Raw genomic sequence first — 27545 nt, 5'->3', positions numbered from 1 at the left:
GAGCAGTGCATTTATTGGCTGCTAACCAACAGGCACAGCCATACAAAAATTTAGGCAATGAACCGTGCACTTGGGCAAAGAATTTCAAAAGCGGTATGGAGATTTTTTTTAAGGCCAAGGGTAATGTTGGAGCATCTTTTTATTTCCAAGATCTTGACAATTTTTGTCTTGAAGCTTTTAGGTTGTGTGCAATAAAGTGCCTCGTATGTGAAAGGCCTGCTATTTACTTCTAGTAAAACCACATCTTTAATTTTACCAAAAAAATTGAGTAATATTGCGATTTTTGTGTGCGCTAAAGTTAATGTGACTTTATGTTTACTAAAAATAATGTTTGAACAGTTGCGCTAATAATGTGACATAAACATTATACATTTTCTGAAAGCATAATGGCAAGTTTTCAAAGGGTTTTAACTAATCTCCAGGCCTAAAATGTGCCTTTTCAAAAAAAAAAAAAAAAAAAATATATATATATATATTTCATTGAGAGAAGCGCCCCTTGTGTTGCTGGCTACTGTTTTTTAGTTAGTATCCAAAGTCTTCTGATCGCTCACACGCTCTCTCTCTCCGCAGCTGTGGTACTATGGGGGAAGAGGCTGGATTTCAATTAAAACCGCAGCTAGTAGCACAAGGGACATTTCTCATTGAATGTAAATACTGTTCCATGTGCTTTTTGTGTTTTTTTTTTTTTTTTTTTTTTGTTTTGTTTTTTTTTGTTTTTATTTTTGAAATTTAGCTAAACTTGGGCTTTTAACATGGGCAAAAAAATAAAATGGCCCTGGTAGTGAAATGGTTAAAGGTGCATTTAATGTATCTGATATGTTTGTCCCTTTGCTGTAACTTCTTTTTTTTTTTTTTTTTATAGTCTGTAGTGGATGACTGGATAGAAGCATATAAACACAACAGAGATGTTGCACTTCTTGATCTCATAAACTTTTTCATTCAGTGTTCTGGATGCAAAGGTATGATGTATATACTGATAAATCAATGTGCTGTTTAAGTCAACTGCAACATGTACTTCATTCTTAATTTTCCTTTTATAGCTACCTTTTTTTCTTTTTTTTTTTTTTTTTTTATTATTGCTCAGTACCACAACCTGCTTTTTGCAGCTTTTCCCTGAAATGCATGCTGTTTTATCAAGCTTTCAGTAGTTTGCAAAGTTGTCTCTACCTAATGCAATAATGGGAGCTCTGAGATCAGAGCAGGGCCAGTCATGTGACTGACAGGCCACGTGACTGGGCTAGTTTTTCTGCCTTTATTTCTTATCCTTTGCAACCCCATTTTATTTTTATTTCTCCTAACCAGTTATGTACTTCTGAAGCCATTGAAGTGCACGTCACTTTTGTAAAGCATATTATTCTGCTTTATAATTGGTGTGTTAAGGAAAGTGTAAACATGGTGCTGAATCCATAAGGTTTTCTTAATAGTGTTGATGTAAGTGATCAGTTTTTGGGCAGGCAGCATCTACACCCCAGAGGATCTCCTCAGTCATCTTGGCTTGTAATGCAATGTAACAAGACCCGTGCTTGTAATCGCACTTGGGGAATTGCCATTGAAAGTCTAGTTAACTTCTAGCCCATTTAGGGCTCATTTACACTTGTTTTTTGTTTTTAAAACACATTAAAGTGCCTACCGCTTCAACATGTGTTTTTGATGCTTCTTTAAAGCTTGGTAAATGCCCCGTGGGTTTATTTTCTGTTTGTTTTTAAAGGGGCCTTGTAAATCCCCCTGCTCGGGAGATGCCCAGCTCATTTAGTACCCTTGTACAGCAGATCTCTGGCTCAGTAGTACCCCCAGCTTTTCTGATGCCCCACTCAGTAGTATTATTTAGGTCTGCTGATCCCCCACTCATTAGTAACCCCAAGCTCTGCTGATCCTCTGCTGCCATGTCCTATCTCTCCGGTCCCCCTCACCTTCTGCTATTGCGCTCCCATGTTGCGCACCATTTGTGCCGTCTGCTAGTTGCTCCTCTCTGGTCTGGACTCCACTTACTTTTCTACTGCTCCACACTGCACACCAGATGTGATGTCTGCACACGAGCTGAAAGTGACTACTGATGTCTTTCTGGTTCGCTCGTTGGTTTCCTAGTGCATCCTGGGATATCTCAAACCTCCAATAACTCCAAAGCAAAGTTAACTCTGAATTAATGCACCTCAAATGCTGCAGGTGTGGTTAGCGAGTGCTGTCGTAGACTTCTATGGATGCTTTGGAGATGCTTTGATTGGCTTTTAGAGCGCTTAAAAAAAAAAAGTGTCAAATGCCAAATTTTGAAGCAAATGTTAACAAGCCCTTAAAGTATTATCTCAAGCTGTAATGAATGGGGTGGTTTTGGATCCCTCTAACAACATTAGTTATTCCTCCCCTCATAAGCCATTCAGTTACCTCAACGCACCACGCATTTATTTCACATGTGCCTGGCTAAAAAGAAATTGGGGGGGGGGGGGGAACGACTCCTAACAGAGTAAAGAATATATATGGAAATGCTAGTTAAAGTGCATGTAAACCTCACATATACTCAGTAAAGTGAACAGCCTCAGTTGGTATACAGAGATTAAACAAACCTCCTTACATAAGTTTTGCATGTATATCTGCTGTCTTCAGCTTTATATACTGTTTAGAAAGTGCACATCCTGTTAGTTTTCTCTTCCTGATTTGCCTGTGGGTGTGGATTCTTGCCATACATTGTGAGACAGCTGATTGGAGGAAAGACGCACACCCCCTCTCCACATAGACAGAAAAAGGAAGAAACAATGCAGAGCTGTGCTGTGAATAGGCAAGCTCTCTGCTAATCTATTTCTATGCACCCACCCTGACACAAAATTCAGCCTGGTTTTATCTCCGTTGACGGAGAACCTGTCAGAAGTTATGCTGATAACAGAGGAACTGAGCAGGAGAAAGCCTTGGGACTTAGGGTTTTTGAAGAGAGATAAGTAAACAATACAGGTAAGTGCCCAGGCCAAATTTCATGAATCGGGTTTACATCCACTTTAATTTAAATACAGCTGGAATCCCTGTATTATGGTCAACATTAACAAAACTACAGACATTTGCAAAACTTTTTAAATATTAAGTAGCCTTTTGTTTGTTAAATTGTCTTGGCATCTTTAATCAACAGGTGTTGTCTCTGGAGACATGTTTCGTCACATGCAAAATTCGGAAATAATCAGAAGAATGACCGAAGAATTTGATGAGGTATTGTTTTTCTCAAAAACTCCTTTGCACTGGACATCATAATGCTGTGGTGTAATTGTTGACGCAACGTTTGTCTTTATAGGATAGTGGAGATTACCCTTTGACAATGGCTGGTCCACAATGGAAGAAATTTAAATACAGTTTTTGTGAGTTCATTGGTGTTTTAGTGCGCCAGTGTCAATACAGTATCATATATGATGAGTACATGATGGACACTGTAATCTCTCTCTTAACTGGACTTTCGGATTCCCAAGTTCGAGCATTTCGACATACGAGTACATTAGCAGGTTTGTATTTACTACTTTATCTTTAGTTGGCTGCTGCTGATTGTGGAAAAATTATTTATGTTAATGTTGGCTATGTTTGCATGGTATACGCAGTACCACTGTATCTCTTCATTCCTATTTTTAAATATTTCCTAGATTATTTGATTTTTAGGCTCATCTAATTATTCAAATTCCTTCTTGTAGCAATGAAGCTAATGACAGCCTTGGTTAATGTCGCCCTGAACTTGAGTATCAACATGGACAATACACAAAGGCAGTATGAGTCAGAGAGAAACAAGATGATTGGGAAAAGAGCCAATGACAGACTGGAACTTTTACTACAGAAGAGAAAGGAGGTTAGAATTATTAGTAGACCTTTGCTCTTATAGTCTTTGTTTAAATTATATTTTTTCTTTTCCATTGAGGGGCACAGGAATTGTTAAACAGTTGAGTTATACTGCTGCCAAACAGGTGAAATCGACAGCATGGGGAAGCAAACAGAAAAATGGTCAACACAGTTTTACCCCATCCACAATCATCATACCACAGTTTTTTGCTAGTGACCTCAGGGTAGTGGATATGTATTTTTTCAGTGCTGCTGTTCTCTCCCTGTTTGGAATATTTTTCTGCACAACAACTGCAAGTAGATTTCTTTTTTCAAATTCTTTATTTAGAGTACAAAGGCAACCAACAAATCGCATCAAAATCTGAACAGCGAAATTGTAGTCAAACAGAATAAATGCATGAGTAACATAATACCTCAGATCACAAAATGTACAGAAATGAATAGAATGGCTTTATTCGCTAATGTAAGACTACTGAATAGAAACAAGGTTTAATACCCAGGTTTTTGTTATATTGGAGGATAGGAAGAAAGAAGAGAAGGAGAGAAGGGAAAAGTCTGGTTGGGGGGGAGGAAAAAAAAACAAAAAACGCGCTGGCCAGGGTTGGGATATTTCAGACGGTTGAGAGGTGCCGTCTAGCTGAGATCTACCTTCATCCGAGCATATAAACATATTCCATGCAAGCCATGTTTTCTTATAACCCTCGTGCTTGTTTTGTGTTAAGAGCACTAGGTCCTCAATTTTGTTGATGTCCTCAACCTTTCTGAGCCATATTTTGTTAGACGGAGGGTCAGATTCTTTCCATCGCAAAGCGATGCAGTTTTTGGTGGCGTTAAGTAAATGGTGCAGCGCCGACTTTCTATAGGTTGTAATAGGAATGTCAGAACAATGAAGCAAAAAAAAGGCAGAGTCCCCTGGAACCGGATAGTCCTTAAACTATTGCACAAGTCTGCATACTTCCCTCCAGAAAGTCTCCAAGCCTGGGCACGCCCAAAATATGTGTGGGAGTGTCCCCCGTTCTCCCCGGCATCGGTCTGAGGTCTCTGGAAAGAAGCAGCTTAAGACTGACAGATTGTGATACCATCTGGTAAGCAACTTACAGTTGCATTCCTGAATGTGTGTGCATACGGAAGATTTAAGGGCAAACTGAATGATTTGTCTAGCTTGATCATGGGCAAATGTCTGCCCTAAGTTGGTTTCCCATTTAGTGAGGTAAGGTAACCTAAAGTCTTCAGGCGGAGAGATCAGTAGGGCGTACATCGTGGAGTGGGTGCGAGGGAGTGTGCCGCTGTCCATGCAATGAGACTCAAATGGGGTTGGTGAATTTCTGTACGCTACCGGGGGGGCCCAGTGAACGGAGTGGTGGAGTTGAAGTGCTCTCCAAAAATCTAAGGCAAATCCCCCACCCGGTTGCGTCAGTCGAGATAGAGGGCCAACTGTCTGAGTTGAGGAAATGTGAAACTTGGAAGTAACCTGCATCAAGCAGATTTTGGAATGGGCCTCCTCTAAGTCCTATGGGGAAGTTGGGATTGCCCAAGACAGGGTATTAAAGGCGAATTGGTATGGGAAATAGCCGGGTTTTTGCATGCAGGATTACAGACTCTAAGGGTAGGGCAATGGTAGGGTGCATTTTAAGCAACGTAGGCAATGCCACAAAGCACCAGGAAGCTCTACTGGAGGGAAAGTGCTTCTGGAGGAAGGGAAAACCGCCTTAAAGCGGGGGGTCCACTTATTTATCGTTTTCTTTTTTTTTTGAGTTCATTCACAAACTTTTCTTCTCAGCATTACATACTCGCATATTGTGTGTAGTATGTCCGCCTGTGTCAGATTTCGTTGGAAAGAATAACTTATTATTCACTGCAGGCGGTTTCCATCTTCATTGTGGGCATTTGAAGCCCACAAGCATTTATTTCCTGGATGTGGTGAATGCTGTGCTCCCAGCATTCACCGCTCGTTCCCGCACATGCTCAGTGGCATCCTGGGAAGCCTGAGACTAGCTCCCAGGAGTCTGGGAGAGGCTAGAAACACGCCTACTCCCACGGGAGGAGAACCAGGAAGTGCAAAGAAGAATAGAAAAATAAAAGGTAATTACGGCGATTTAAATTTTTTTTAAACGGCATGTCAGCATCTAGGCAAGGAAGAGAATACATACAGATATTGTTCAAAATTTGGGTGGAACTCCGCTTTAAAATTAGTTTCTTGTGTAAACGCCACAACCAAGAAAAGGGGAGGGGGAGAGGAAAGGGAGGAAGCAAGTTTAGTTGTAGGCTAAGTAGTGGCTCAGGGATCAAGGTCCAGGAGCATAACTCTCAAGAACTAATTATTCACAAATGCACTCACTACGACACTCAGTCACGCTAGTGAGCACAGGCCTAATGGGGGGGGGGGGGGGGGTAGTAGTAAACAGTAGGTAAGTAGCATCCTGCGCTTTCCAGCAGCTATAACGAAGATCACTTTTAAGCAGCAAAAAATCTGACCGCCCCGCCGCGAGGTACACCCTCACACAGTAGGCCATACCCCACTGCAGGAAAGCCAAAGGCAAGGCCGGGGCACCAGGCTAAGCCTAGTCTGCTCAACACAAATTATATAATATGCCCTGGCACTAAATAATTGAAAATGACACAGTAAACATTAATAAAGAACTATCAGTATATCTGAAAACTGCTACTGTCCAATAAAGGGGCAAGTATTAATTGTCCCAGAAGGCACCCCAATGACCATCTGCACAAACCAGTTTAACAAGGAACATAAGGGAAGGGCTGCAGTCTGACTTTTCAAATAGGAGCCCTGGAAACAGTTTAATTGCGCTGCTTAAAGGGAGGTAAAAAAAAATTTTGAGGCGCACAGCCCACTAACTTGGAGGTAAGTTCCCTGCAGTGGCAACAGATGGCAAGCCTGCTGGGGAAACTATGAAGGGGGCAAGGAGATTGGGTTTTAACCCAGAAAAAAAATTAAGGAGCGAAACCCTTGGCATCCACATGCTCCAAGTGGATCAGCAGTACAGTAGGCCAGATAACAGAAGCTGTGCCTCCGCCATACCTCAGCAGCGTAATGTCCTGGATAATTCAGGCAATAATGTAGAAAGCATTCCAGGGATCAAGGCTCAGGATCTGAGGAGTGTGGGAGGAAGACCAATGGACCCTGGAGCAGTATCGGCTCTCCTGGTAGGTCGCGGATGTGGCTGTAACCAGTTTGGGATGGCAATGGCGGTCTTGTCCAAGAAGGTCAACAGGGCTGGCAGATCATCCGGGTGATGGAGCATGAAAGATTAGGAGCCTTTCCAGATGGTAAGAGATGGGGGAATCCCCATCTATATGTGCGTCCTAGCTGTCGCAGCTTATCTGGGAGTGGACGGAGTAGCACTTAGTGCTGGAGGGTCGCCCGGGAGAGGTTCGGGATGATCTTTACTGATGCCCATCAAAGTCTACCTCGCCTCTCTCCCAGGCCTTCCGGAGGATTTGTTCCTTGTGTGTATAACGATGGAGGCGGCAGATCACATCCCGCGGTCGGTCATGGATTTGAGGAGTGGGGACCGAGAGCCGTATGAACTCTGTCCATCTCCAGGTTCACTGGAAGGGCCGAGTCTAGGAGTCTATTGAAGATCGCCAAGACTGTGTCCTGTAAGTGCTCAGGCCCGGTAGCCTCAGGAACGCCTTTTCAACAACAATTTGCGGCTCCGGTCCTCCAGGTCTTCCAGGTGGAGCTGCAGAGCCAACACATGGGTTGCTTGAGAGGCTTGAGCAGCTTCCAGTAGTGAGACGTGGTTCTTTAGGGCAGCAATAGAAGTCGTGCCTCCCCCCCCTAGTGGAAACCCAATCAGCTATTTGGTGCACCTCAGTGCAGACTGCCTACAGGTCATTCCTGTGCGAGTCTGAGGCACTCTTCCACCATGTCTGCCTTGGTCGGCAGTGCTTGAATGATGGCTCGCAGATCCGAGTTGTCCAGGCTCGGCAGTGACAGTTTACCCAGAGTGAGTGCCCATTGGGTGGGAGCAGAAAGCATCTGCTAAGTCAGAGAAGGTGTCCGATGCTGATGAGGCTGGGTAAGCCGCCATCAGGGAGGCCTCTGATGATCTGCCACGTGTGTCTGGGAGATGGATGAATGCAGCCCCGGGAAGAAGTGTTGTATCTCCAACCGGGGAGAAGCTTTGTGGAGGTTTTTCACCCTTCTCCGTTAAGCGGAGCTCATTCCGGGATGGTATACCTCCAGAATTTGATGTTTTGCTGAAAAGCAAACAGGAGCTCAGGCACTTTACTTTTCTATTCTGCCATGTCCAGGCCACGCCCCCCTGCAGGTAGATTTCTTGTCAGATATGCCATTTCTCCAGTCAGCAAAAAGGCACAGGTTTCCCTAATTGTATACTGATGATCTCCTTGCAACAGCTGTGAATTTCTGGAATCCTACAACTACTGGTGAATTGAGGCTAAATATGGATATCTTACAGGACAGCCCTGCAGTTAGCCTAGCAGCTGAGATTCAGTTCTTTATCCACACTGGTGTTCTCTCTGTGTCGGCCCTGCAGTTGGCAGGGTCTTGCCTATTTATGTTCTAGTTTAGACAAGACTGTTATTCAGGTCAGATAGTATATCTGGGCTTTCTTTATAGTTATCGGTCTAGAGTTGAGGTGGTTTTCCTGTCCTTGTCTCTGCAACTCACTTTTGTGATGGCCTAGCATGCTTAAGCTGAGTTGAGGTTTACTCTGTTCAGTAATGAGGAAACTTTATCCTTGTGTGCTTTTTTTAATGGTCCTTTTCTGTTAGTTTAAATTTTCTCCCCTTGCTCCTCATGACGCAGCTCAAAACTGACATCAAAGCGCGTAAAGTAATGTGCACCCATGTAAAAGTGAAAATTTAACAGATCTGCAATCCCTGCATCTCCTCTAGCTTTTTGGTAATGGGTGGCCGCAGGGAGTTGGCACAAAAAGCCTCAACTTTCAGGTGATCAGTGAAGTGTAAATAGGGGTAAGGTCATGCTGAATCTTTCTGCCATTTCATGGGTTTCTGGAACAGCAGTAACCCAAAGCTCACAGCGTTTGTGCAACAAATGCACAAGCTGTGCTTCCCTGCAACAGCAGAGATGTAACCTGCTATCTCTTTTTGCCCCTCCACCGGGATTGCAACCCCCAGGTTAATTGCTGTGATGGTCGCTTAGTCTTCTGCCTCTGTTGTCTTTAAAGTATTAAAAGCTTGTTTCTCTACTTGTCACCTAGTGGGCTATGCATTTGGTGTGCAGCATGTCTAAGAGACAATGGTGTTGCTGGTGCATCTGCAGGTCAGCTTGCTTTAAACTTCTAGGGCAACAACTACCTGCTGGATAACCTAAACTTATTCGAAGAACTGACACTCTCCATACAGAAGAGCGGAGTTGCCCTCTCTGGACCTTTTTACAGGAGGATAACCCTCAACTAGGCTACCTTACTGGGTTCTGCGTAGATTTATATAGATCCTGGATGCCGAGTTCTTCCTTTTTTTGTTTTAAGACAAGACCCTGCAAGTTGAGTTGCTGTCTTCCGTAGGTTTTTTTCCAAACCGATAAGGCGGTGCATTCTACATGGTGTCTGGCCTCTGCTTCCATAAACGAAAATGCTTTACTGAATGCTGGAGTATTCACAACTGTGGCAGTGAAACCTATAAAGTCTACCTGGCCGATGTTCAGGCCTCTGATGCCGGCTTCGGGAGTTAAAACTTCAGGTGGCTTGTTGAACTACTAGCAGTCCCCAGTTTTCTGGGTCTGTTGGCCTTTAATGCTGTTGGCCACCTCTCTGTTGGACTGCATTTAGATGTCCCAACAGTCTAAGAATTCCTGTATACCTCAATGGATGAGACCGTAAACAGGATTTTTGTACTCCCACTAAAACTCTTTTCTTATAGACACAGGCCCTTCCCGTTATTATTCAGGATTTATATAGCATCAACAGTTTGCTCAGTACTTTACAACATGAGGGCAGACAGTGCAGTTAAAATACAATTCAGTGCAGTAGGAATCGGGGGGCACTACTTGTTAACCCTTACATTCAAAAAGGGAAGGTCAAGTGATACAAAAGGTAAAAACTGTGGGCGATGAGCTGATGGAGAAAATAAAAGTACAGTTGGGTGGAGGCGGAATGCACTTCTCGGAAGTGAATGACTGCTCTTTTGTTGTCAGGGATAGTCTAAAATTGGACAGCGTGGGAGATGGTCGTACAGATTGGGCTAGGGAGTTCCCAAGGATGGTAATGGCTCAGGAGAAGTCCTGGCTTTGAGCATGGGAGCAGGTGACAAGGAGGCTAGAGAGCAGGAGGTATTGGTGGAGGGAATGAAGAGAATGATGCTTTGGTTGGTGTTTTGAGACTAGGTTAGTGATGTAGCTGTGGCGAATGGCTTTGTAAGGTGGTGTTAGTATTTTTTGATTTTTAATTGGTTGGGTGAGCAAAAGCTAGTGGAGGAATTGGCAGCAAGGGGTGGCAGACACTGAACAGTTATTAAGGCGGATGAGTCTGGCAGCAGCATTCATGATGGACTGAAGGCCTATGTAGAGGTGGTAATCAAGTGAAGAAGTTGCAGTAGTCGAGACAAGAGATTACCAGGTAGTGGATTAGCTTTGTGGTTTCACTGGTTAAGAAGGGGCATTTTTTGAAGATGTTGCGTTGGTTGAGGAGTAAGATTTGGGCAGTGATTAGATGTGGGGCCGAAAAGAGTTTAGGATTACACCTAGTACCCTGGCATGCAGGGAAGGGGTTGATAGTTGCGCCATCAATTATGACAGGGAAGTCAGGGGAAGGGGCACTTTGGGGAGCATCGGTATTGGATAGATTGAGTTTGAAGAAGTGGTGTGACATCCAGACTGATATGTCTGTTAGAAAAATTAGTGATGCGTGAGGGGCAGTGAGCTGAGGGGTAGAGAGAGAGAGAGAGAGAGAGCGCGAGAGATTTGGGTGTCATCGGCATAGATATGATCTTGAAAGCCATGGGAGGCTATTAGCTGACCCAGAGAGGAGGTGTTGATTGAGAATAGGAGAAGCCCAAGAACAGAATTGTAGGGGACCCTGACAGAAAAAGGAAAAAAAGAAGGAGGTAGAATTAAAAATCGCACTTAAAGCGGGGTTCCACTCAAATTTTTAACTTAATCTTACCCCCTTCAGTTAATTGCATAGATGTTCAAATGCCGCACAAAAATTTTTTTTTTATCGCTGTAATTACCTTTATATTGTACTTTATTGTGGCACTTCCTGTCTCTCTTTCCATGGGAGTAGGCGTGTTTATTGCCTTTCCCTGGCGCCGCACTGTCTACTGGGAACTTAGTGTCAGGCTTCCCAAGATTCAGTGCGGAAACAATGATCATGCGCATGAACAAGCTGTGAATGAACAGCATTCACTTCATCCAGGAAATCAATGCTTGTGGGCTTCACATGCCCACAAGCAAGATGGAAACAGCCAGCATCACATTTTTTAAGTTATTCTTCAGTACGAAAACAGACAGAGGTGGAAATATTACACCCAAACTGTGAGTATTATTTTGGGATTAGCAAAGTGTCTCAATGACCAAAAAAAAAAAGATTGGTCGCCGGACTCCCACTTCAAGTCGCCCTGGGTAGGATTGGAACCAGCAAAGAGTTCAGCCATGGAGACCAAAAGAGTGGAGTTTTGAGAAAGTGGTGGTCCCCCGTGTCAAAGGCAACAGAGCTGTCCAGGAGTAAGAGTACAGAATAACGTCCATTCTTTTTAGCCGTTAGTAAATCGCTTGTGAGTTTTAGGAGAGCAGTTTGTGGAGTGTTGAGTGTGAAATCCAGACTGAAGGGATCAAGAACTTTATTCTCAGTGAGGTGGTAGCTCAGTTAGTTGTAGTCCCGGCGTTCAAGGAGCTTGGAGGTAAAGAGGAGCAAGGGGATGGTGTGTAGATTTTAAAGATTTGAGGGATTCAACTAGGGCATTTTAAGAATGGGGTTCACTAGTGCATGTATTAGAATGTTAGGGAAGCTGCCAGAAGAGGCAGAGATTGAAGCTGTGATTTGGAGTGTGCAGGATAGAGAGGGATACTGACCATAGCATTGATGGGGGAACAAGACCCAGGGGGCAGGTGGTTAGGTGGGCAATAGAGAAAAGTTTGGGGCCTAGTCCGTGAAATGAGAATCACAATTTTTTTGCTTAGAATAAAAAGATTGCGATTCTCGCGACGTAAAATCTTTAACATTATACAAAAAAATTGGGCTGACTTTACTGGTTAGTTTTTTTTTTTTTTTTAATTAAAGTAATTTTTTCCAAAAAAATTGCATTTGAAAGACCGCTGCGTGTGACATTAAATATTGTCACAACCACCATTTTATTCTCTAGGGTCTCTACTAAGAAAATATATATAATATTTTTTCGGGGGTTCTAAGTAATTTTCTAGCAAAAAAAAAAAAAAATGATTTTAACTTGAAACTAACAAATGTTAGAAAAAGGTTTAGTGTTTAAGTGGTTCAACTTTCTTCATTTACACAGTCCATTCCATTGACAAATTGTTACAATGTTTAGACTTAGTTCAACTGCTAAAGAATTTTGTGATTCTTGGCAGACTGCCCGGCTTTTTTTCTTCTTTTCTTTTGACAGCTATGGCTTCAGAAGAGCAGAGAGAATTCTTTGCATAGCAAGAATCGTGAAACACTTTTATCAAGATCGCAGCGGGGAAAAATCGCAATAATGATTCTTGACGATTAATCGTGCAGCTCTAGTCTGTAGTAGCAGGGTTGAAAAAAGGAAGTTTTGAGTGTACCTGTGGGCATGGTTCATTCTCGTGCTTTTTGCACTGAGCCATAATTGTAGGCAAGGTTATCTTGTGCTGGCCTACATGTTTTTTGCTGCCAGTGTCCCTTTTGCCTGTAGGCAGCATTGTAACTTGACAGCCTCAGAATTCATGTGCCCCTCAATGGACTTCAAGAAAATAATAATTTTACAGTGAATAGAAGAATCCTATTTCTAGCCTATACTGTAAATGTGCTAGAAAACAAACTTGTTCTGAAATTTTGTTCATTTGCATTATATGTAAGTGTGGATGCAGGGTTCAAGTTGTGTGGTGACTTCAGAAAACATCACTTAAAACCAGCTTGGCATGAGAGACATGGTAGCTGTCAGTGCTGGACCTGCATTTTATAAATGTTGGCTGACTACCCTGCTTTCACTCTTTATGTTAATAGTTTGAATCACCAAATTGGAACAGGAATGCAAATATCTGACTTAATCTGCATAATTGTTCTGGGTATTTGGCTTAGAAAAACTTTGTAACCAGTGGGACAATATAACAGTTGAGGCAACTACATTTTAGGACAGCATCCTTATTTACTTGAGGACATGTTTACGTTAAACTGTGTCTGTTATGTCCATGGGAGTTTTTTAGCCACTTCTCTTTGCTTGCACACAGTTTTATTTTCAAAATCATCCACGGTCTTGAAAATATGATGTGCAGTGTTATGTAAACGGGGGTGCAAGAAGAGAAGGCTAGTAACATGAACATGAGTAGTTTGATCGCTACTTCCATAAGGCTCGGTTCACACCTAATGCCAATGCGGCTCACAGCAGGGGGTCCTGTGCATCCTGGTTCACCGTTTCAGGTCCGATTTCAGCCTGAATTTTGGGCTGAATTTGGACCTGAAACCGACCAAAAGGCGCACAGGGCTCCTGTGCAAATTCGCACCAGAGCCGCATCGGAGATATGTGAACCGGCTCCATTGAGAGCCGATCACAGTCTCCTGCTATTGCAAATTGGATGCAGGGATCTCGCATCCAATTTGCAATAGTGTGATCCTGGCCTAACGGCTCACACTAGATTTTCATAAGTGCTGTAATCTTACAAAAAATGTGGTTGGACTTTTAAAGTGGTGGTAAACGTCTGACATGAAATATTAACAAAGCAGATCCCTCTATAGTACGTACTCGTCTAAATTCAGAGCACAAAGCATCTTTTCTGTCTGCTGCCTCATTCCTCTGTTATCTGTATGAGTCACTTACAGGTTTTCCTGACACCAAGAGCTAAAAAGGTGACGGGAGTTTCAGCACACAGCCTGTGATTGACAGCCTCAGCTCTGTTCCTGTGTGATGGGGGTGTGTCCCGTCGCTCCAGTCATCCCTCAGATCTCACTAAGATCTGCAAAGTGCATCTTCAGCTCCCTGCCCCGTTTTCTGAAAGCTCAGACAAGCTGTATACATTTTTCACTTTGGCTGTAGAAAAGAGGGCTGCAGATAAACAGGTACAACTTTTATGTAGGAGGATTTGTTTAATCTCTTAAAAGCCTAGTCACTTCAGTGGGTATATGTAAGGGTTTACAACAACTTTTAAATATAGAGTAGAACAATACGCATTCTAATAAAAAAAAAATCACTTTTATTATTATCCATATAATAGCTCTTGCTATAATCATTGTAAATTTATAAAAAACAAAAAACAAAAACGTAAGTTGTAATTTTGTTGCTCGCGATGTAATGCCATACACCATTCTACTTTTTTGCCTTTTAAAATGTCAGTTAACCTACATCAACAACTTAATTAACTCTTTCTTATGTCGCATGATATTATGGTCTAGGAAACCCCAAATTTCAGAACCCCCCCCTCAAAAGATCATTTTAGGGCGTGCAAACTCCATAAACTAACCAATTTTTAAAGTAAAATATAAAGGACGTGGTTGCACCGATTTTAATGGATACCTAACATGTCAAACCTTTAAATTTATGCGCGCTTGTGAAATGCGTCAAACTTTGGTACTCTATATTTTTCATAGGCATCGCTTTAAAAGCCCCCTATAGGTAATTAGTTTAGCGTTAAAGAGGGGGGTCTGGTGCTAGAAATATTGCTCTCTATCTGGTTTGCATGGCGATATGTAACATGTGTATTGCAATCGGCCTTTTCGTGCGTAGGCGCCTCGACACACATTGTGAAAAGAAAAAAAAATTTGCTGATTTATGAACAAACTGATGGGTTATTGTAAATGTATGATTGCAATTTCTTTTATGTGAAGTATAATAAGTTTTTTTTTTTTTTTTTTTTTTTCTTTGCAATGCATTGTCTTCTATGGCAGCCCTCAAAATTTCCATTTGCCTGCTCGCATTTGGCGAGTAAAATTAACTTGAGGGCGAGTGTGGGGCTGCCTCAGAGGTGGGGTTGAATGGGAGCCATTCTCCCAGCAATCGACCAGGAGACTGGGGAAGAGAGGTGAGGAAGAGGAGAGCCAGCCGGATCACACAGAGTGGGGATCTCCTGCTGTGACACAGCTTGAATTTGAATTGCCCGGCTGCTGTCAAAGTCCCACCTCCTGGACTGGCTCCTATTGTAGACGGCACACTGGTCCAATGCCAGGAAATTAAAGTAGGGCGACGTTTATCATCGGAGCCGGTCCAGGAGGCAGGACTTTGGCAGCGGCCCCCGGGGCATTTCAAATCCAACCTGTGTCTGAGATTCCTGCTGTGTGATCCGGCTGGCTCTCATCCCTGTGATCCCCATTCATTATACAAATCCCTATGATCCCCATTTCAATATACAAATACCATACTGGTTACCCCACAATAGGGATAAAAGTTTTTCGCAGAAGGGACTTTAACAAGACTCGTGGCCACTCATTAACATTAGAAGAAAAGAGGTTTAACCTTAAACTATGTAGAGGGTTCTTTACTGTAAGAGCGGCAAGGATGTGGAATTCCCTTCCACAGGCGGTGTTCTCAGTGGGGGGCATCAATAGTTTCAAGAAACTATTAGATAAGCACCTGAACGACCACAACATACAGGGATATACAATGTAATACTGACATATAATCACACACACACACACACACACGTTGGTCTTGATGGACTTGTGTCTTTTTTCAACCTCCCCTACTATATAACTATATAATATTTATCTTTTTAATTTTATTCTACAGAAAACATTTAACAGTGTAATTTCATGAGATAATTTACGAGGGCTGAATTAGGAGCAGACATGGTAAGGGGTTGGGTCAGGCCACTGGTGGCGAGTAACTCTTAAGGCCTGGCTAGTAGCTCAGGACTTGAAATGTTGAACCCTGTTCTATGATCAACTGCTGTAATTCATCAATGTAAGAAATGGCTGCACCTCACGTGGGCTCCAAATAAAGTTTGTTGGAACACCCAAGTATCCAAAGTAACACCAACAGACACCAGTAGTGGTCAGAGTAGACGCGTTTCACACAACAAAAATGTGCTTAATCATTAGTGATACTTGGATGTTCCAATAAACTTTATTTGGGGCCCACGTGAGGTGCAGCCGTTTCTTAAATTGACTATATACCACAGAGACGAGCCGGGGCTAGCACTCAGGTGTGAGTTCCAGTGGGCGTATTGGTTACACCTGGAGCGGTGAGTTCTCTTCACTTGGATTTTGCTGCAATTCATCAGTTGAATTACTTTTGTGTGCTACCTGAAGGCCCTAGGAAGGGTCCCGCTGCTTTTAAGTCTATCATTTCTTGTTGGATGAGTATGCTTGTTTTTCAGGCTTACAGTCTAAAAGAGCAAAGTTCCACTGTTTTCTGTGAAAGCTCTTTGTGCCAGAAGTGTAGGTACTCCTTGGGCTACTGAAGCTTGATGTTGAATAAACTAAGTTTGTAAGTTGCTTTCAGTTCATACTTTTGTGACGTTTTACTAAGTGAACGTTGGAGCCACGGAGGATGCTACTTTTGGTGGGTCTGTTTTTGATGATTGCTGCATGACGGTCAAACCTTTTTGGTTTAGTTGTTTGAAGCCTTTGGGTCATGCTTTGTCCCATCATGTATAGTAAAGAAAACTGGATTTGTGGCATACCTGTAAAGCTGGTCATATATTGATTTGAATTTCTGCTGGTTCTTGTATGGATAGTGGTGGTTGTACAGAAGTCTATCTACTAAAATTCTGTACAACTGCCCTGTCTGATTTTTGCTGCTCAACCAGCGTCTGTGGCGCTGATCAGTGTTTCAATGCCAGGGAAGTTTATCCACTGTCCGCATACAAAGGCATAGCCCCCACCCACCTCAAAAATGTGGTTAGGGAAATCGAGCCCATACCCCCCCCCCCCCCCCCCCCCCACCTGAACAAAAGAAAGTGAATCTACAGGCTGTTTAACTACTCAAAGACCGCCCACCGCAGATACACTGCGGCAGGACGGCTCTATTGCGCAATTCGTACGTATGTAATTTTGTACAATAGATAGTGGGGGCGTGGGCTGATTGGCCAGAGGGGGAGCCAATCAGCAGGTCCGGCGGGGGCGATTTCTGCATTGACCAGCCGATCGTTCCCCAGATAGGCGGAGCGGTGATCTGCCTATGTAAACAAGGCAGATCGCTGTTCTGACAGGGAAGAACACTATGATCTTGTGTACCTGCTAAGCAGTAACACAGATCTGTGTTCTCCCTGTCAGTCCATCCCCCACACAGAAAGCATCCCCTAGGGACCCACTTAACCCTTTAATCGCCTTGGTGTTAACCCCTTCCCTTCCAGTGTCAGTACAGTGACAACACATATTTTTAGCACTGATCACTGTATTAGTGTCACTGGTTCCCAAAAAAAGTGTAAAAGAAAAATGTCAGGAAGGTGTCCGATTTTTTTTCCGCCACAATGTCGCAGTCCCGCTAAAAATCGCTGATTGCCACCATTACTAGTAAAAATAGAAAATAAAAATGCCATAAAAATATCCCATAGTTTTTAGACGCGATAACTTTTGAGCAAGCCAATATACGCTTATTGGGATTTTTTTTTACCAAAAATATGTTTTGTTTTGTTTTTTCCCCCTCCAAAATTGTCACACTTTTTTGTTTAAAACGCACAAAATGAAAACCCCAGAGGTGATCAAATGCCACCAAAAGAAAGTCCTATTTGTGGGAATAATAAAGACATTTTTTTTTTTTTTTTTCGGTACAGCGTCACACGACTGCGCAATTGTCAGTTAAAATAACGCTGTGCCATTTCGCAAAAAAAAGGCCTGGTCATGAAGGGGGTCAAACCTTCTGGGTCTGAGGTGGTTTAAATCACTTTCTTGGAGTTCATGGCTTGTTACAAAGACTGAAGCCTTGCCTAATACGGAGGGGTTTTGCATGAGATTTTCTATCTTGCTTTTTTGCCAGCGTCTAATTACCTGAAGTATAATCCTATCGTAATAAATATGAAGATGCTCTGTATCCTGTTTTGTACTCCAAGAAAAAGCTTTTACAGGTGTGCCTGACCTAAGGAGTCTCGCTGAAGTCTCCACTACATGTGTGCTCCCATTTCGAACTACAACCTTACGTGCAGCTATTCTCGAAGGGACAAAGCCAGTGCCACACTAACTCAGGATCTGCTGATCTATTGATCTTCACTGTAGAGGAGAGGCCTGGCTTTGGTTCAGTGTCCCTGTCATTCTGCCTGGGTGTGGCAAATGAGAACAGCTTTACATAAGATTTTAGCATGTATGTCGTGGAGACGCCATAGGTCATGACATGGCACAGGGGCGGCGCACCCACATACTGGAGTTAGACATTTCAACCAGGGGGGCTGTATGAGGAAGAAGTGTAGAGTAGAATAATTATAAAAACGGATCATGTAAGTTCTGCTATTACCAGCTCATTGGCAAAGAAAAAAAATATATTTTCCTTAAAGTGATATTAAAGTCAAATTGTCTGTGGTGGTGTTTGGTTCCTTTGCTTCCTGTCAGGTAAAATATTTTTTTTTGCAGGACAGAAAGTTAGGCTAAATCTCTAATTGAGCCCCCATAGTGGTACAAACTTGACAGGTGTTCAAACCTTTCCTACCACTACCCCCTGGGCTGGACAAAATACTTTGAGATTTGTGTATAAAACTTTTGCTTTGTGAATGTAGTATTTCTAATTTGAGAAAAAGAAAAATAAGCTTGCGCTGCTATGTATGTTATGTGAATAAATTAAATCAATGATATTAAGGGTATAAGCCAAGACACCTAATTTTACTACAAAAACTGGGAAAACTTATTGACTCGAGTATAAGCCTAGGGTGAGAAATGCGCAGCTACTGTAAGTGGAAAAGAGGGTCAACAATGGCGATTTGCAGCCTCACTGTGCCCATTTGCATGCCTCACTGTGCCCATTTGCAGCCATAGGTCCCCCGAACTTCAAACTTAGATTGTTCCTAGTTGCTCCCTAGCTGCAGCCTAAATTTGGGGACTCTGGACCCAAAGGGTCCCAAAATGACATTGCTGCAGATGGACACAGTTGACTGACTTTGGGGCCCTGTATCTCAGGGCCATTTGGTGCTAGGAACCCCACATTTGGTATGCAAACCCAGTGGAACTAGCACTACAACATATCCAATGCTGGGGTTCCTAGAACTAAGTGGCCCCGAGATACGGGGCTCCAAATTTGGTTAGGAAAATGTCAAGCACTTTTCTGCAGCAGAGAATGACATTTTCCAAACCGACTTTGGGGCCCCGTATCTGCTAGGAACCCCAGCTTTGGATATGTTGTAGTGGTAGGTCCACTGGGTTTGCACATCAAATTTGGGGTTGTAAGCACTAAGCTGAGGGGGGCACTTTCAGCACAAAAAATGGGCTGAAAAACTCGGCTTATACTCGAGTATATATGGTATGTATCGAACTGCTGAAACCTCCAAACAAGTGCACTCATCATTTGAAAGTGTACAAATAAAATTAAACAGTGATGTGCTGTTCAGATCATCTAATCAATCAATAAGTGTATCATGTGCAAAAAATAATTGTCAGAATCTTTAGTGATCAAAAAATACCTTATAAAATTATGCAGTCAACAAGTAAACAATTCAAAATGCGCCACCCAAATAGTGTGTATGTACAGTCAGGTCCATTAATATTGGGACATCGACACTACAATTCTAATCTTTTGGGCTCTATACACCACCACAATGGATTTGAAATGAAACAAACAAGATGTGCTTTAACTGCAGACTTTCAGTTTTAATTTGAGGGTATTGACATCCAAATCAGGTGAACGGTGTAGGAATTACAACAGTTTGTATATGTGCCTCCCACTTTTTAAGGGACCAAAAGTAATGGGACAGATTAACAATCATCCATCAGACTTTCACTTTTTAATACTTGGTTGCAAATCCCTTGCAGTAAATTACAGCCTGAAGTCTGGAAAGCATAGACATTACCAGACGCTGGGTTTCATCCCTGGTGATGCTCTGCCAGGCCTCTACTGCAACTGTCTTCAGTTCCTGCTTGTTCTTGGGGCATTTTCCCTTCAGTTTTGTCTTCAGCAAGTGAAATGCATGCTCAATCAGATTCAGGTCAGGTGATTGATTTGGCCATTGCATAACATTCCACTTCTTTCCCTTAAACTCTTTAGTTGCTTTCTCTGTATGCTTCGGGTCATTGTCCATCTGTACTGTGAAGCGCCGTCCAATGAGTTCTGAAGCATTTTGCTGAATATGAGCAGATAATATTGGCCGAGACACTTCAGAATTCATCCTGCTGCTTTTGTCAGCAGTCACATCATCAATAAATACAAGAGAACCAGTTCCATTGGCAGCCATACATGCCCACGCCATGACACTACCACCACCATGCTTCACTGATGAGGTGGTATGCTTTGGATCATGAGCAGTTCCTTTCCTTTGCCATACTCTTCTCTTCCCATCACTCTGGTACAAGTTGATCTTGGTCTCATCTGTCCATAGAATGTTGTGCCAGAACTGTGAAGGCTTTTTTAGATGTTTATATACATGTGACCTCGTGGTATGGATGTGTCATTGCCATCATCCCATATCAATTTGTAAAAAATTATTATATGACCTCTAAAGGGATTTTTAAGGCAATGAAAATTTAGATTTTGAATAAAAATCAATTTTTTTAATATCAATCAGAGTTAGAAAATACGAAAATTACAAAAGACATGATCAAACAAACAAGTGTTCAAGGTTCAAAATTCAAAAAAGAATTGTATATACATCAAATAATAAATATATCACATTACAAATATTGGATAAAAGGAGAGTATATGGAAGGAAGTGATGTATCGTACTACCTGATACAGTCACCACAGATGACAACCGTGGCGTGGAGTAGTGGGATTCCAACGCGTTTTAACATATATATATTTCAAAGAAAAGTCTTCTTTAGGGAAATACATCAGTCTAAAAAACCAAAAATCATAATATTACAATTTGTGAATATGTATATATACATTTCCTGTATTGTGAGACTATCACATAACTTACATCCTCCCAAAGCATCTCGCGGGTAAGTGTAATCTCCCATGTCAGGGTAAGGAGTCCCAAACCTCCAGGAGTTTAAGTTGTCCTATATCTCTACAAGACGGCTGGATAGAGAAATTGATCCCGATATTTGGCGGTTTCAGCATCAAATAACTGATGGCTTTCTGTAAAAATAGGGCATAATGAATAAAGGGTACTGGTGGAGTATTAGTGGGGGGGTGGGGCGCGCCACAGCAAGCGCCGGCTTTTTTAGATGTTGTTTGGCAAATTCTAATCTGGCCTTCCTGTTTTTGCGGCTCACCAATGGTTTACATCTTGTGCTGAACTCTCTGTATTCACTCTGGTGAAGTTTTCTCTTGTTTGTTGACTTTGACACACATACACCTACCTCCTGGAGCGTGTTCTTGATCTGGCCAACTGTTGTGAAGGGTGTTTTCTTCACTAGGGAAAGAATTCTTCGGTCATCCACCACAGTTCTTTTCTGTGGTCTTCCGGGTCTTTTGGTGTTGCTGAGCTCACTGGTGCGTTCTTTCTTTTTAAGGATGTTCCAAACAGTTGATTTGGCCACACCTAATGTTTTTGCTATCTCTCTGATGGGTTTGTTTTGTTTTTTCAGCCTAATGATGGCTTGCTAAACTGATAGTGATAGCACACTTGAAATGAACTCTGGACCTTTTATCTGCTCCTTGTAAATGGGATAATGAGGGAATAACACACACCTGGCAATGAAACAGCTGAGCAGCCAATTGTCCCATTACTTTTGGTCCCTTTAAAAAATGGGAGGCACATATACAAACTGTTGTCATTCCTACACCGTTCACCTGATTTGGATGTAAATACCCTTAACCACTTCAGCCCCGGAAGGATTTACCCCCTTCCTGACCAGAGCACTTTTTACAATTTGGCACTGCGACGCTTTAACTGCTAATTGCGCGGTCATGCAATGCTGTACCCAAACGAATTTTGCGTCCTTTTCTTCCCACAAATAGAGCTTTCTTTTGATGGTATTTGATCACCTCTGCCGTTTTTATCTCTTGCGCTATAAACGGAAAAAGATCGAAATTTTTGAAAAAAAAATGATATTTTCTACTTTTTGTTATAAAAAAAAATCCAATAAACTCAATTTTAGTCATACATTTAGGCCAAAATGTATTCGGCCACATGTCTTTGGTAAAAAAAATGTCAATAAGCGTATATTTATTGGTTTGCGCAAAAGTTATAGCGTCTACAAACTAGGGTACATTTTCTGGAATTTACACAGCTTTTAGTTTGACTGCCTATGTCATTTCTTGAGGTACTAAAATGGCAGGGCAGTACAACCCCCCCCCCCCCCCCCCCCAAATGACCCTATTTTGGAAAGTAGACACCCCAAGGAAATTGCTGAGAGGCATGTTGAGCCCATTGAATATCTATTTTTTTTGTCCCAAGTGATTGAATAATGACAAAAAAAAAAAAAAAATGTACAAAAAGTTGTCACTAAATGATAAATTGCTCACACAGGCCATGGGCATATGTGGAATTGCACCCCAAAATACATTCAGTTGCTTCTCCTGAGTACGGGGATACCACATGTGTGGGACTTTTTGGGAGCCTAGCGGTGTACGGGGCCCTGAAAACCAATCACTGCCTTCAGGATTTCTAAGGGCGTAAATTTTAAATTTCACTCCTCACTACCTATTACAGTTTTGAAGGCCATAAAATGCCCAGATGGCAAAAAACCCCCCCAAATGACCCCATTTTGGAAAGTAGACACCCCAAGCTATTTGCCGAGAGGCATGTTGAGTCCATTGAATATTTTATTTTTTGACACAAGTTGCGGGAAAGTGACAATTTTTTTTTTTTTTTTAGCACAAAGTGGTCACTAAATGATATATTGCTCAAACATGCCATGGGCATATGTGGAATTACACCCCAAAATACATTCTGCTGCTTCTCCTGAGTACGGGGATACCACATGTGTGGCACTTTTTGGGAGCCTAGCTTCATACGGGGCCCCAAAATCCAATCACCGCCTTCAGGATTTCTAAGGGCGTAAATTTTTGATTTCACTCCTCACTACCTATCAGTTTCGAAGGCCATAAAATGCCAAGATAGCACAAAACCCCCCAAAATGACCCCATTTTGGAAAGTAGACACCCCAAGCTATTAGCTGAGAGGCATGGTGAGTATTTTGCAGCTCTCATTTTGTTTTTGAAAATGAAGAAAGACAAGAAAAATGCATTTTTTTTTTCTTTTTTTTTTTCTTTTTTCAATTTTCAAAAGTTTGTGACAAAAAGTGAGGTCTGCAAAATACTCACTATACCTCTCAGCAAATAGCTTTGGGTGTCTATTTTCCAAAATGGGGTCATTTGGGGGGGGGGGGGGGGGGTTGGGGGGGTTGTGCCATCTGGGCATTCCATGGCCTCCGAAACTGTGATAGGCAGTGAAGAGTGAAATCAAAAATTTACGCCCTTAGAAAGCCTGAAGGCGGTGCTTGGATTTTGGGGTCCCGTACGCGGCTAGGCTCCCAAAAAGTCTCACACATGTGGTATCCCCGTACTCAGGAGAAGCAACAGAATTTATTTTGGGGTGTAATTTCACATATTCCCATGGCATGTTTGAGCGATATATCATTTAGTCACAACTTTGTGCAAAAAAAAAAAAAAAAAAACAATTTGTCTTTTTGCCGCAACTTGTGTCACAATATAAAATATTCCATGGACTCGACATGCCTCTCAGCAAATAGCTTGGGGTGTCTACTTTCCAAAATGGGGTCATTTGGGGGGGGGGGGGGGGGGGTTTGAACTGTCCTGGCATTTTATGCACAACATTTAGAAGCTTATGTCACACATCACCCACTCTTCTAACCACTTGAAGATAAAGCCCTTTCTGACACTTTTTGTTTACATGAAAAAAATAATTTTTTTTTGCAATAAAATTATTTTGAACCCCCAAACATTATATATTTTTTTAAAGCAAATGCCCTACAGATTAAAATGGTGGGTGTTTCATTTTTTTTTTTTCACACAGTATTTGCGCAGCGATTTTTCAAACGCATTTTTTGGGGAAAAAACACACTTTTTTAAATTTTAATGCACTAAAACACACTATATTGCCCAAATGTTTGATGAAATAAAAAAGATGATCTTAGGCCGAGTACGTGGATACCAAACATGACATGCTTTAAAATTGCGCACAAACATGCAGTGGCGACAAACTAAATACATTTTTAAAAGCCTTTACAGGTGACCACTTTAGATTTACAGAGGAAGTCTACTGCTAAAATTACTGCCCTCGATCTGACCTTCACGGTGATACCTCACATGCATGGTGCAATTGCTGTTTACATTTGACGCCGGAACGACGCTTGCGTTCACCTTTGCGCGAGGGCAGGGGGACAGGGGTGCTTTTTTATTTATTTTTTTTTTTTTTTTTGCTTTTTTTTTTTTCTTTTTTTTTTATCTTATTTTTAAACTGTTCCTTTCATTTTTATTTTTTTTAAATCATTTTTATTGTTATCTCAGGGAATGTAAATATCCCCTATGATAGCAATAGGTAGTGACAGGTACTCTTTTTTTGAAAAAATTGGGGTCTATTAGACCCTAGATCTCTTCTCGGCCCTCAAAGCATCTGACCACACCAAGATCGGTGTGATAAAATGCTCTCCCAATTTCCCAATGGCCCTGTTTACATCTGGCGAAATCTAAGTCATGAAATAGCTTCCGGTTTCTTAGGCCATAGAGATGTTTGGAGCCATTCTGGTCTCTGATCAGCTCTATGGTCAGCTGGCCGAATCACCGGCTGCATTCTCAAGTTCCCTGTTGGGACAGGAGAGCCAGAGAAAAACATGGAAGACGGGGGGGGGGGGGGGGCATTCCTTCCCACTGCTTGTAAAAGCAGTCTAAAGGCTAATTAGCCGCTAGGATTGCTTTTACATGAAAGCTGACCGCTGGCTGAAAAGAATGATACCAAGATGAGACCTAAACCTGCAGGCATCATTCTGGTATAACCACTCAAAGTCCAGCAACATACCAGTACGTTGCTGGTCCTTGTTGGGCATATATTGTAAACTTTTTTTTCATGCAGCCTGTGGGCTGAACGAAAAAAGAATTTGATTGGTGGGTATGCCCACCATTAGAATACCTCCCTTCATCCACCCACTTCTAATGATGGGCATACATGCGCCGTATATATATGCCGAAGCATGGGGGCATCCTCCCGCAAAAGTTAGCAAATTGCTCCTCCGCCCACTGCTGCCCCCACGCTTCGGCATATATGCTGAAGTATGTAACTGTGGTGGTGAAATCACCTCCGACAGCGCTGGAGTCACGGCTTTATATATCGTGGGAGCAAACACTGTTGCTGTCAAGATAAATAAATCCGCGCTGCAACTGAATGGCGTGCCTGCTAAGCAAATGATGGTTAACAAAAAAACAAAGTAACTTTACAGTATAACAGTAATACTTACCATACCTGCAAAGCAAATACAAAAAAAACATAGTAAAAAATAAAACATTTAACGCAACCTGTGCCTACCTAAAATATATATATGCCGAAGCGTGGGGGCATCCTCCCGCAAAAGGCAGGAGCAAATTGCTCCTCCACCCACTGCTGCCCCCACGCTTCGGCATATATGCTGAAGTATGTAACTGTGGTGGTGAAATCACCTCCGACAGCGCTGGAGTCACGGCTTTATGTATCGTGGGAGCAAACGCTGTTGCTGTCAAGATAAATAAATCCGCTCTGCAGCTGAATGGCGTACCTGAAAACAAAAAAGTGGTTAACAATAAAAAAACAAAGTATAAAAAAATTGCATACCTATAAAGCAAACATGATAAAAATAAAACATTGCAGTATAGATTGCAGAACAATAGAGAGAACAATAAAACAACTATTTTTTTTTTTTTTTTTGTTTTTTTATTTTATATTTTTTTTTGTATTTTTATTTTTTTATTTTTATTTTTTTTTTTTTTTTTTTTTTTTTTTTTTTTTACACTTTTTTTTTTAGTAACTTTAACTTTTTCAACTGGTACCAGGTTTGGGTCTCTCAAAATGCGATGGCATCTTGGGAGACCCTGTGAAAGTGTGTCCAAGTCTGTGCAGTGCTATACCCTACGCTAATACTCAACTAGTGTATGGCAGCGTTCAAAACATTCACCAATGCATAGACCAGGATTGTCAGGACAGGAGGGACAACAATACCGGGTGTCACGCCTAAATCCGCGCTTGCTGCAGACACGACGTCTTTTTTGGGGGGCTCGTTGGGTAGGGGTACTCTGGAGGACATAAGGAAAATGCCTCTCATGCAGCCGGCTTACTGCATTTGGTTGGGGAAGGTGAGGTGGAGCACGGTCTGGAAACAGAAGGGCTCTGATGATCTCTTCCTGGAATTTAAGGAAGGATCCAGTCCATCCTGAAGCTCTGTATAGCACATGAGCATTCAGCAAAGCCAATTGAAATAAATAGACACTTTTTTGTACCAGCTTCTGGCCTTACGGTTAGGTACGGCGCCAACAACTGGTCGTTGAGGTCCACCCCTCCCATATTTTGGTTATATTCGTGGACACAGAGGGGTTTCTCTCCTCAACACCAGTCGCCGTAGTAATTTGGGTCGTCGTGTCTGCATGAAGGGAGGTAAGAACGAAAAAAATTCTTACCGTCCCTCCACTTCATAGCGAGCAAATTATTACACTGCAAGCAGGCTCTCTCCCCCAGCCTAAGACGGGAATCTACAAGCCGCTGGGGAAAGGCCCGGCGATTAGGTCGCATGGTGCCACATGCTCCAATCTGTTGATCAAAAAGGTGACTAAAAAGTGGCACGCTTGTGTAATAATTGTCCACGTACAAGTGGTACCCCTTTCCGAATAAGGGTGACACCAAGTCCCACACTATTTTGCCAGCGCTTCCTATGTAGTCAGGGCAGTTTGTCGGCTCTACATGACTATCTTTGCCCTCGTAAACCATAAATCTACATGTATAGCCTGTGGCCCTGTCACAGAGCTTATACATCTTGACCCCGTATCTGGCACGCTTGCTGGGAAGGTACTGTTTGAATGACAAGCGGCCAGAAATTTAATCAGGGACTCATCAACACAGACAACTTGATGAGGAGTAAACAAGTCTGCAAAACGCTGGTTGAAGTGGTTTACGAGGGGCCGAATTTTGTAGAGCCGATTGTATCCAGGGTCTCCACGAGGACGACAGAGTTCATTGTCGTTGAAGTGCATGAACCGCAAAATCTGCTCGTATCGTGCCCTGGTCATGGAGGCAGAGAACACGGGCATATGGTGAATTGGGTCAGTGGACCAATATGACCGCAACTCACTCTTTTTAGTTATGCCCATGAGGAGGGAAAGGCCCAGAAAGGTCTTAAATTCGGAAACCGTAATTGGTCTCCAATCTCTGGCAAGGGAGGACTGGGGAATAGTGGCGATGTGTTGACCAGCGTACAAATTGCTTTGGTCCACAATAGCTCTATAGAGATCTTCGGTGAAAAACCGCAAATAAAAATCCAGTGGCGTAAAGTCATCTATTTCCACCTGAATTCCGGGTTGGCCAGTGAAAGGGGGAAGTACGGGTGCTGCAGAAGTGGTGGGTTCCCAATTCGGATTGGCGAATGCAGTAGGAAGGGCACTAT

At 42.4% G+C, this 27545-nt stretch overlaps 1 protein-coding gene across 3 annotated transcripts in view; it reads left to right on the top strand.

The window, feature by feature from the left end:
- STAG2 (STAG2 cohesin complex component) overlaps positions 1-27545 on the top strand; it is a 192241-nt gene that overhangs the window by 88815 nt on the left and 75881 nt on the right. For all 3 annotated transcript variants that reach the window (XM_073599424.1, XM_073599421.1, XM_073599422.1), the window contains 4 exons: positions 863-959; positions 3113-3189; positions 3272-3476; positions 3660-3811. In XM_073599424.1, coding sequence (XP_073455525.1) covers positions 863-959; positions 3113-3189; positions 3272-3476; positions 3660-3811 — 531 coding nt within the window. The remainder of the gene's footprint in view (positions 1-862; positions 960-3112; positions 3190-3271; positions 3477-3659; positions 3812-27545) is intronic.

This window comes from Aquarana catesbeiana, linkage group LG09, assembly GCF_042186555.1.
Source record: "Aquarana catesbeiana isolate 2022-GZ linkage group LG09, ASM4218655v1, whole genome shotgun sequence".
NCBI classification, from domain to species: domain Eukaryota; kingdom Metazoa; phylum Chordata; class Amphibia; order Anura; family Ranidae; genus Aquarana; species Aquarana catesbeiana.
Note: the sequence above shows the minus strand (reverse complement) of the source record. Positions and strands in the feature narration are given on the sequence as shown.